Source organism: Dendropsophus ebraccatus, chromosome 10, assembly GCF_027789765.1.
Source record: "Dendropsophus ebraccatus isolate aDenEbr1 chromosome 10, aDenEbr1.pat, whole genome shotgun sequence".
NCBI lineage: Eukaryota > Metazoa > Chordata > Amphibia > Anura > Hylidae > Dendropsophus > Dendropsophus ebraccatus.
In genome coordinates, this window is record NC_091463.1 from 12,745,547 (window position 1) to 12,757,390 (window position 11,844).

The following is an 11,844-nucleotide window of genomic DNA, read 5'->3' on the forward strand; positions in this document are numbered from 1 at the left end:
GTTTTCATGCAGTAAATCGTAGTGTATAAAAGTACTGGCAAAACGAAGTACTGTATACCCCTATAGAATACTGTAGAGTACTGTATACATCTATAGTCATGGGGTTACCAAATATGCAGTTTACAGAAAAGCCAGCAGTGGGCACTATCAATCCGACAAGCAACCAACTGCAGCGCTTAATACAGATTCACAAACCATGATCACAGCGGAGTCACATTTAAGCTGATTTTTTTTATTACAATCACTCAAAAGTTTAGCTGCAGTGCCTATTTGACAAGACCCATACATAGTACCATCATACTGTTACTGACCATATCCAGTATACAAGGAACAAGTATTATCCCATACATAGTACCATCATACTGTTACTGACCATATCCAGTATACAAGGAACAAGTATTATCCCATACATAGTACCATCATACTGACCATATCCAGTATACAAGGAACAAGTATTATCCCATACATAGTACCATCATACTGACCATATCCAGTATACAAGGAACAAGTATTATCCCATACATAGTACCATCATACTGTTACTGACCATATCCAGTATACAAGGAACAAGTATTATCCCATACATAGTACCATCATACTGTTACTGACCATATCCAGTATATAAGGAACATGTATTATCCCATACATAGTACCATCATACTGACCATATCCAGTATACAAGGAACACGTATTATCCCATATGTAGTACCATCATACTGTTACTGACTAGCGTTGAGTGAACTTGCCAAAAGTTTTTTTTGTTTTTTTTTGCGGAGTTCACAAATCACAAATTTGTAATAAAACAGACAAACGATAGTAGCTAAAATAGTGGGACTATTAAAGAGTAGCAATTTTTCAAAATGTCAAAATTGTAAATTTTTTTATTTGTCAATCAGCCTGTCAATCATTCAATTTCTGCCATGGACAGTAGCGGATGTTAGTGAATCAGCGGTGTATTATCAATTTTCTCCCAGGACAGCAGTGGACATTGGTAAATGAGCTCCCAGTGAGGAATTAAGATGGACACAGTGACCACTGTGACTTCCTATAATACACACCCAGCACCCAGAAACCTCCCACAATCCACCCTCCTATCATCTCTGTCCCTATCTCTTTGTATTTCTTTCCCTGCTCTAATTGCTTGCTGCAACCTAATCTCTGCTATACACAGCCGACTGGCCGCCTCCAGGAAGCCAAATCACCTTATATAGAGTTTGGGGGTTGCTGACATCACAGTGGGGTTTGCAGATTCGATGGGTGCAAAGGATTATGGATATTCCCTTGCTCCCACCATGCTAACATGTGTGACCGCCATGTTTAGCAAATTTGCGAAGCGAATCTGGCAAATTTACAAATCGATATGAAGCAAATTTAATGCCGATTCACTACTAATCGGAATTCTTCAGATTCGCTTAGCTCATCTCTATCAGCAACTATGGCTGTATTTATGTTTTCCAAGACTCCCTGGAACAGCATCCAACTTGTCCAGCCACTAGGAGTCATATGCTGAGCATTCAGGTTCAGACCAATGTTGCCAAACCCAAACTTTTGGCAAGTTCACTCAACACTAGTCAGTAACAATATGATAGTACTATGTATGGGATAATACTTTTCACAGGCAGCTAAAGCCACATTCGGGCTACTTTTTGCTGTGTTTAAGTGCAAATGTGGAGACGCAGCCATGGATTTAAATTTTCCTTGCTAAGGGTGTTTTCAACATAAAATAAAATTATTCAGTAATGGCTACGTGTCACCTCCAGACCAATAACCTACTATGTTACTCAAACAGAAGAATTCCTAATAAATTCCCTACTGATCAATAAGTCATTGTCCTCTGGCCCAGTTTCTGTCAGTATATATGAGCAGGGAGGACACCTGTCTGTAGACTCTGTTACACCAGAAGGTAAGCGCAGCAGTCACAGAAGGAGCCATGATACTGTCACCACAGAACATACTGGGTCTCCTACTGGGCACAATGGTAATCTGCAGCCAGTCACAAGACACCTGTCCAGGTAAGTGACACATCTAGGTGACAGACGCCATAAAGAACTAATTGTACATGTGACGGCTTTGATATCACATGACCCATGTAAGAGCTCTATGGGAGAGACTTATCAAACACCTTGTGTAGAGGAGCAGTTGCCCATAGCAACTAATTATATTACAGCTTTCATTTTTCAATGTGCCATCTATATTGTAGGTGCAAAGGACTGTAAGGAGCTGAAGGACCAAGGCGTCACCCTCAGTGGCTGGTACACAATATACCCGTATGGCATGCCACCTTTGGTGGTGCTATGTGACATGACTACAGATGGAGGAGGTTGGATAGTAAGTTTACTATAAGCATTGCACCTACAGGCAACTTGTGGCATCAATATACAGCTCTGTAATTGTTTAAAGATGGAGGCTCAAGGAAGAGCGACATATAGGGGAATCTGTTTAGTTTGGCTATGTTTTACTAAAGTGGACAAACACTTTAAAACTTTATCGACAACAGTCTGTCTCCCCCCCCCCCCCCCCCCAGAGATTACCCTTTATAGGGTAAAGGGTATGTTTACACTGAGTAAATCAGGCGGAATCTTGTCTGCCTCGGTGTCCCATAGCCTGTCCATGGGAGGGCTCACGCGCCTCCACTCCCCCCGCTCTCCACACAAAGAACTGACGTGACAATTCACTGTGCGGAGAGCGGCGGCAGTAAAGGTGCGTGAGTCCTCCCATGGACAGGCTATGGGACACTGAGGCAGGCGGGATTCCGTGGCAGAGAATTCCGCTGCGGGATTCCGTGGCGGAGAGTCCGCCGTGGAATTCCGCCTGATTTACTCAGTGTGAACATACCCTTTATAGGGTAAAGATCTCGGGGGGGGGGGACAGACTGTTGCCGATAAAGTGCTAAAGTGTTTTGTCCACTTTAGTAAAACATAGCCAAGCTAAACAGATTCTCCGCCACGGAATTCCACCTGTGTGAACATACCCAAACCCTATATATATATATCACAGGCTTCAGCTCATTTTTATTGGCAGCAGAAATCTGCTGTCTGCTATCTGTCATTTTCCCCCACTATCAGACACAGCTCATATTGGGGTATCAGGTTGCCGAGGCTTAAGACCATCTTAAAACCTATCAATAAAAATAAGGTTTGTGCACCAAAAGTTGTTGGGTGTGGGGCAGTTGCCTCTGCAACCTGATACCTCAATGTGAGCAGTGGATCACAGTGCAGCACTGGATGCTGCTGTTGAACTCTGGCATTTTGGGGCAACTTGTCATGGTGGACAGAAGTGGTAATACCCACCCCCAGACACATGGGCACTGGACCTTTGGTAGAACTAGTGTGAGGTATAGATGTAGGTGCAGGTGCAATGACAGAGATGAGTTCCACTTAAAGAAGGCTTTAACTTTACTTGAAAAATATCTTCAGTCAGGCCCGTATCTGCCATGAGGCGAAGTGAAGTCTTCGCCTCAGGCGGAAGATAACACAGCCCTTGAGGGGGGCGGCATCAGCGTCCTGTGTCCTTATCATTACAACTAGTTACGGCTTATTGCCCAGCCGTGTTTCCTGTCAGTTGCCTCATGAGAAGCGCTGAGGAGGCACTGGAAGCCTCGTATTCACAGGTATTGACATCACATAAAACATAGATATAGTGTCTCCTGCTGTTAACTCTTTCAATAATGCAGAGTTATTATACTCTGCATCACTTACACACTGTAGAAAAGAAAAAGTTAACAGCAGCGGGGACGCTATATTATGTCTTCTCTGCACTGCCGACCTCCGAGCTGACCTCAGCATAGTGCAAGAGCAGGAGAAGAGGCATAAAAGTAATGTTCTGCTCTGCTGTTAACTCTTTCTGTTGATATGGCCAAAAAATAAAATCTCGATTTTTTTTTTTTTTTTTTAAATTTTGAGATTTTTTTTAATTTTGTGGGCGCTTTGTCAGTTCTCGCCTCAGGCGGCAGAAAAGCTAGAATCGGCCCTGTCTTCAGTGCAATACAAGACAAATAACAGGGCGTTGGTACTTAGTGCTATAAATCTCAGCAGTAGCTTGAGGTGAAGATAAAGTAGAAATGAAGCTGTAGCAGTAGGTAAGAGCCTTTGCCTAAATTTTACATCAATTTGCCGGGATGTGTGTGAAGTGAAACTTGAAGAACTCCTCATACTCACGTTTAGATAAGTCTTTGTTACCTGACCACCTTCTGTCTACACAGTATGGGTGACCACCCTGCGAGGTAGTACAAGTCCTAGGCCTCTGTCTCTAGATGAAGCTAACTAGTGAAAGTTTTCCTACATAGTCGAGCATAGTCTAACTTGCATCTGAGCTCTGCTGTGGATCGGTCCCTTTCCCTCTACTTCTTAAGGGGTGACTGTCCTGAAGTGAAGAATCCACAGCATATGCAAGGTGTGTTCCTATTACTCTGGTTACCCTGGGTTTAAATCTAGCAATGCTTGACTGCTACTCTTTATCTCTCTTACTAGAAAACAGGTCTTGTCTCTTCTTGTCTGGAACTAAACTAGAGGAAGTGACAGTGTGTGAGTGTGTGTAATGCTGCGTTTACACAAAACGATAATTGGCCCGATCGTACGATTAACCATGTCAGAGTAACGATTTTATTTCATAACGATCAGCGTTTAGGTGGTACGATATATCGTACAGAAAAATCGTTTTGCAATTGCACGCCCGCAGCCCAGCCCCCCGCTCATCTGCAGCCCGGCCCCACGGTCAACCGCAGCCCCCTGCGCCGCCCCGATCAGTACCCCCGCCGCCGCTCAGATTGCCACCCCCCGCCGCCGCCACTCCGACGGCCACCCCCCCCCGCCGCCGCTCCGATCGCCCCCCCCCCCCACCACCACTGCCGCCGCTCCGATCGCCGACACCCCCCCCGCCGCCGCCCCCATCGCCCCCGCCGGCCCAGCCGCGAGCATACGTTACCTGCTACGCGTAGCAGGTCTTCGACATCCCCGGCTCCGCTCTTCAATGCACTGATTGGCTGAAGAGGGGAGCCGGGAATTTCAAACGGCTCCTCTTCAGCCAATCAGTGCTGCCTTGCATTGATTGGCTGAAGAAGGGAGCCGGGAATTTCAAACGGCTGCTTGAAAGAGGGGAGCCGTTTGAAATTCCCGACTCCCCTCTTCAGCCAATCAGTGCACTGAACAGGGGAGCCGGGGATGTCGAAGACCTGCTACGCGGAGCAGGTAACGTATGGTCACGGCGGGGGCGATCGGATCGGCGGGGGGGGGGAGCGATCGGAGTGGCGGTGGCGGGGGTGGCGATCAGAGCGGCGGCAGGGGTGGCGATCGAGCTGGCGCAGGGGTCTGCGGATGAGCGGGGGGCCGGACTGCGAGCGGGGGGCCGGGCGGGGCTGCGGGCGGCCGGACTATCGCGCGACGACTGTTTACACGGAACGATCGCCGAATTTTTTGCGAACGACGAACAACGGGAAGTGAGACACCTAGTGGCTGGATTAGGGCACAGCAACTAACTGCACTAGCTGTGGCACCTAAAAGAACTAGTTTTACCTGGGTGTGTAAAGACAGAGGGGGAAATTTATGAAAGAGTGTAAATATACACCTGGTGTAAACTGCCCACAGCAACCAATCACAGCTACTCTTATATTTTACCACAGCTGAAAGATGTGCTGTGATTGGTTGCTGTGGGCAGTTTACACCAGGTGTATATTTACACTCTTTCATAAATCTCCCCCAGAATGTCTATCTTAATGTCTATCTTCCTAAAGGTAACCAAAAAAAAATCTGGGTCCAGGGATGGAAAAAGGACAAACTGAAACTTACTTTATTTTTTACACGGGCCGATCCAGACCTAAGCTCAATCTACTTCCCCGGTGAAACCAAAGCTAACTATTTTGTTCCTGTCGTCTGATAACTAGGGGGCTTCTCCCACATGTTTCTGGCAGCTTCTAGAAGAGGCTTGTGGCAAGAGAAGACTAAGGACCCTATTCCACAGGCCGAGCAACGATGTAAACGAGCGCTAGATCTGCTAGATCGGTGCTCGTTTACTGGGCCTATTCCTCGGCCCCAATGATCATTAAGCGAGGGCTGCAGGGACATCGTTACCGATGTCCTTGTAGCCCTTGCAGCATACATTACCTGTCCTGGCTTCTCCTGCGCTCTGTCTTCCTCTCCGGGTCCCGCCGCGTAGCATCAGCTTCGGTGCGGCCAGACTGAGCTGTCAGACAGCTCAGCTAATCACTGGCCACGGCGATCCCGGGCCAGTGACTGGCTGAGCGTCTGACAGCTCAGTCAGGCCACTCTGGAGCTGCTGCGAGTGGGACCCGAGGAGGAAGACGGAGCGGAGGAGAAGCCAGGACAGGTAATGTATGCTGCAAGGGCTACAAGGACACGACAAGGGCTACGATGTCCCTGCACCCCTCACTTAACGATCATCAGGGCCGAGGAATAGGCCATTCCACCGTAACAATGCGCGGTGGGGGGACCGATGATTTTAGGTTTGTCCCTAAATAAATGAATAAAATGATCGTGTCATTGGCTGATCGTTTTCTCTATTCCACCGAGCAATAATCGGGCCGATTATCGCTCTTGTGGAATAAGCCCCTAAGTGAAGACCTACCATTCATACACATACAAATAAATCCCCTGTAGGGGGCAGCAGAGAGGACACAGCAGATTACACATATGCTTATAGCAATTCATACACTACATGTTTTGTCTCATATGATTCCAAATGATCAAACACACTGTGACAGAACTGCTGTCATATGACAACAGTTTCACTCAGCAGCGGTAGAGGGGAACAGGGATAGTGCAATATAAGGAAACTGCAGCTCCAAGTAAAGGAGATTAATAATCCATCTTTTCCTTTCAGGTGTTTCAGAAACGCATTGATGGATCTGTAGACTTTTACCAAGACTGGGAAACCTACAAGAAAGGATTTGGTAATAAACTCAGTGAGTTCTGGTTGGGTAACGAAAATATTCACCGACTTACCTACACAGGTATTGATGGAGTCCTGGTCCTTGTGTCATTGTTGTAGTCATTATTGTTTTCCTGGATTACAGTACAGCGGTGCCTTGGATTAGGAGTATAATTCGTTTCAGGACCGTGCTTGTAATCCAAATCCACTCTTAAACCAAAGCAAATTTTCCTATAGGAAATCATAGAAATACCGAAAATTGGTTCCACACCCCAAATAAAATGATTTATTATTCTGAATAACATGTAAAACAGATGAAGCAAACATTCAGAAACAGCAGAATATGTGATATTATAAGTTACTGTACAGTAATGGAGAGAATGGGAAACACAAGAGCTGACAGAGACTGCAGGGAGCAGGAAGGAATAAGCAGGGCAGATGTGGGCACATACATGCAGCGCTCTCTGTCCGGGGAGAGAGGGGTTACAGCTATGGAGAGATTACCTCCACAGTCCTGTCCCCTGATGTAAGCCCCAGCCTGAAGTGGATCTGCTATGATTTGGAAGGTGAGGGAGACTTCCTGGGTCAGAGTACAGGACTGTAGACCCCGCTATGCAGACCATGCCCCTCCCCCACTCCCCTCCCACCCAGTACAGGGAGCTCTTACACCAAAGCAATGCTCTTAAACCAAGTCACAATTTTGAAAAACTGAGAGCTCTTAAACCAAAACGCTATTAAGTTACTCTTAAACCAAGGTACCACTGTATTCTTAGTTTATTATGTCTTCAATGGTTCCTGACATAGAGAATAGCATTGCTTTATTGTTATGCAGACTTTTCTCCACTGAGCATCACAGACATGTGTGACAACCTGGTTGCTATGACTAACAACTGCAGCTTTAAAGGGGCACTCTGTTGGAAAAAAATGTGTTTAAATCAACTGGTGTCAGAAAGTTATACAGATTTACTTCTAATTTACCTCTATATAAAAACCCAGTACTTATCAGCTGCTGAATGTCCTGCGGAAAGTGGTGTATTCTTTCCAGTCTAACACAGTGCTCTCTGCTGTCACCTCTGTCCATGTCAGGAACTGTCCAGAGCGGCAGCTCTGGACAGTTCCTGACATGGACAGTGGTGACAGCAGAGAACTGGAAAGAATACACCACTTACTGCAGGAAATACAGCATTTTTAAATAGACGTTACAAATTTGTATAACTTTCTGACACCAGTTAATTTGGAAACTCCACACCCAACCACCCACCCCTTTAAGGTGCCTATACTGTCTACTGACAGTTATTGCTCCTAGCTTTACCATGAACATTTCTATGTTTCCTATGGAGAGGGGTGGGGTAAGCTTCGGATGTTATCAAGGTGGGCCGGAGTCGGCGGAGTGTAGTGACCCCTATCGATACCGCCACCCACCGAAAGGGGAAATGTCCCAAGAAGTGTGTGTATAATGTGCTGGTGCGGGATGAAGAATCACAGAGTCTCTTTACCATAAATAATCTCTTGTTTACTCTGGAAGTTCTTGGAGTACAGAACTCTTACACTTGATAGATCCCTTGATAAAACACTTGATAATACACTCCAGATCTGTGATAGGAGAGTTGCGTGTTGAAGGAGACGTAGAAGAATCAGAGGAGCAGAGAGGAGGATGTCGTGAAAGTCCCAACCCAATATAGTAGTGTGCTCTGCCGGGATGTTGGAGGATGAGGTAGAAGAATACTGAAGAGGAAGAAGAGAATACTTTTTCCCGTGTTTTGACCTTTGGGTCTCCGCACCACCATATGCCCACCAGTGTCGGGTGACCCGTCCTATGAGGGTGACACAAGCCCCAGACCCTGCTACCTGGGATGAGCGCAATGCTAAGGTTTCCCTGCTGAAAACCGTGCTATGAGATTTTATAGGCTTTAGCAACTTTGCTCTATCCGGATCAGTTCCTAGCTTGTTTGCTGTCTGTGGATACTGTCCTGCACTGTGACTCTCCTAGTCTACGTCGTGGGTTGAGATAATCTCTGATGTGTCCTCTCCTGTGAGGGGATAGTGTTTAGTAAAGTGCTTGAATAAAAACTGTTAGGTGCGTCTTGTCTTGCTTCCTCACCATACAGGAACCTGACTACGACTGCATACGGAGGTTTAGGGGACCTGGCAGAGGGCTAGGGCCCAAATGGGACCACTGTAGGGAGCGTTCTAGCTTGCGTCTACCCATGTGACTTCCTATCTCCAGCATATCTAAAATGTGCTGTGAGTGGGTAAAGAAGTAAAGTAAGAGATGATAGGACAGAAGAAGAAGATACTCCAATAGGTTCACAGATCCACGTGACACATAAATAAACAATAACCCTTTCCATACTTCAGCCGTGCAACTAATAAGTTCATATACAATAAGTACAGGCTTTTGCAAAGAGTGTAACCAATAGCAACACCCATGGTGGGTCACACACACATATATATATATATATATATATATATATATATATATATTTGTAAATTTCTTCCATTTAAAAATCTCAAGTCTTCCAGTACTTATCGGCTGCTGTATCTCCTGCAGGAAGTGGTGTATTCTTTTCAGACTGGCACATTGCTCTCTGCTGCCACCTCTGTCCATGTCAGGAACTGCCCAGAGCAGTGGAAAATCCCCATAGAAAACCTCTCCTGCTCTGGACAGTTCCTAACATAGACAGAGGTGGCAGCAGAGAGCACTGTGTCAGGCTGGAAAGAATACACCACTTCCTGCAGGACATACAGCAGCTGATAAGTACTGCAAGATTTATTTATTTTTTTAAGTAATTTACAAATCTCTCTCTATATATATTTATTTTCTTTTTCTATTTGCTGGAGTACCCCTTTATGATTATGCAAAAAAAAAAGGAGGAGGGTAAATGAGGATGCGAGGATTATAGTAACCTACCACATGGGACAGTGATGGGAGCTTCTTAACTCATTCAGAAACAACAAAACGATACATAAAATCTCTTCCTTGAAGTCAACTATTCTTACACCACACTGCTACTGTCTGCTATTCTCTATATTATAGGTAACTTTCAGCTCCGTGTGGATTTAGAAGATTTTGACTATAATCGAACCTACGCCACCTATAAAGATTTCAGCTTAAATGGAGAAGGTGACTTCTATAGGTTAAAACTTGGCAATTTCATTAACGGTAACGCAGGTAAGAAAACCGCATTCAGATTTATTTGGAATCTTTATGTATCTGCCACAACTAGAGATGAGCGAAACAGATTTGTTTGGCTTTGTACAAAGCAAAACTGATCTGCACTCATATCCCTCAGGCTGCCGGTTTTGTGCAGAGGGAGAATACTGCCGGAGGACTGCCTGGAGAATGCCTGGAAAACATGGATACAGCCATAGCTATATCCATGTTTTCTAGGCGGTATCCTCCCTCTCCACAAAGCCGGCAGCCTGAGGGATATGAGTGCAGATCAGTTTTGCTTTGTATGAAGCAAACCAAATCTGCTGCACTCATCTCTAACCACAACAATGCTAAAAGGGTGGCAGAAAATTGAGGAAAACTCGCCTCTATGCTTTATTGTGTCCAAAATGCAGCTCCACTAAACTGGTTACCAGGCACACTCAGACTCACTCTCTTCTTACCAGGAACACTCATACTCACTCTCTTCTTACCAGGAACACTCATACTCACTCTCTTCTTACCAGGAACACTCATACTCACTCTCTTCTTACCAGGCACACTCATACTCACTCTCTTCTTACCAGGCACACTCAGACTCACTCTCTTCTTACCAGGAACACTCATACTCACTCTCTTCTTACCAGGCACACTCATACTCACTCTCTTCTTACCAGGCACACTCATACTCACTCTCTTCTTACCAGGCACACTCATACTCACTCTCTTCTTACCAGGCACACTCATACCCACTCTCTTCTTACCAGGTACACTCATACTCACTCTCTTCTTACCAGGCACACTCATACTCACTTTCTTCTTACCAGGTACACTCATACTCACTCTCTTCTTACCAGGCACACTCATACTCACTCTCTTCTTACCAGGCACACTCATACTCACTCTCTTCTTACCAGGCACACTTATACTCATTCTCTTCTTACCAGGCACGCTCATACTCTCTTCCCCCACCATTAAATAAAATGTATTTATGGAGTAAATAAAAAGAGCACCAGGACATCTGTGTATAGTGGAATGAGAGAATAGATGGTATTGTCTGTTCATTGTGTTCTTCTATTCTTTTCAAGGTGATTCACTATCACAACACAACAATGATGCCTTCTCCACCAAAGACAAGAACAATGACAAGGGTGACAGGGATAAAACTTCCTGTGCTGAATACTACAGAGGAGCCTGGTGGTTTAGAAAATGCTATCATAGCCACCTGAATGGGAAATACCTGATCGGCCAAAACACAGACCCAAGCAGTGGGATCATCTGGAACAGCTTCAGAGGCATTCGTTACTCCCTTAAATCCTCAGAGATGAAGTTTCGTCCTGTTAAACAATAAACAGGTTTAATCTATAGACAAGACCACAATATATCCCTTCAGATATCAGCATGTAATAAAGCAATGGACCCTAATGCATCATGTAAACATACATGATACAACATCTAATGATTACAATGAAAAACACAGCTGACTGGGAAAAAAAGAGAACAGTGAAGAACATTAAAGCACATTGTTTTACAAATGTTGGTCATGTGTCTCCATCAATTATTAAAACAATAGGCCAGAAGTGCTCAAGTGACCCAACAATATGGATGGATAGGGGGAATAAGATAAATTAAAAGGAGCGTTGGGGAAGCGTTAACCCTGTCCGATCTCCACCTATAATATAAACTTGTTTGGAATAAGTCTCTATTTCATAAATTGGGCCTTTTGTCTTTTTTATATCGTGACTAAAACCCTGAAGCTGGTGAAAATCCTCACCTCCTGGTCTACTCTGTCACCACTCCTCTGCCATCCC

The 11,844-nt window shown here is 45.1% G+C and overlaps 1 protein-coding gene across 1 annotated transcript; it reads left to right on the forward strand.

Annotated features, from left to right (window-relative positions):
- The first annotated feature begins 1,867 nt into the window (after positions 1-1,867).
- Positions 1,868-11,568, forward strand: LOC138766299 (ficolin-1-B-like). The gene is made up of 5 exons (XM_069943798.1): positions 1,868-2,012; positions 2,201-2,328; positions 6,835-6,964; positions 9,920-10,054; positions 11,122-11,568. Exons 1-5 carry the CDS (start codon positions 1,931-1,933, stop codon positions 11,382-11,384), a joined length of 738 nt encoding a protein of 245 aa, XP_069799899.1. The 5' UTR covers positions 1,868-1,930; the 3' UTR covers positions 11,385-11,568.
- Positions 11,569-11,844: the final 276 nt, after the last annotated feature.

What these genes read in the sequence shown, in the direction of transcription:
- LOC138766299 (XM_069943798.1), top strand. Translation starts at nt 1,931, where the DNA reads ATGATACTGTCACCACAGAACATACTGGGTCTCCTACTGGGCACAATG. An exon ending in GTCACAAGACACCTGTCCAG is followed by an intron (nt 2,013 to 2,200) that starts GTAAGTGACACA and finishes TCTATATTGTAG; the next exon opens with GTGCAAAGGACTGTAAGGAG. An exon ending in CAGATGGAGGAGGTTGGATA is followed by an intron (nt 2,329 to 6,834) that starts GTAAGTTTACTA and finishes TTTTCCTTTCAG; the next exon opens with GTGTTTCAGAAACGCATTGA.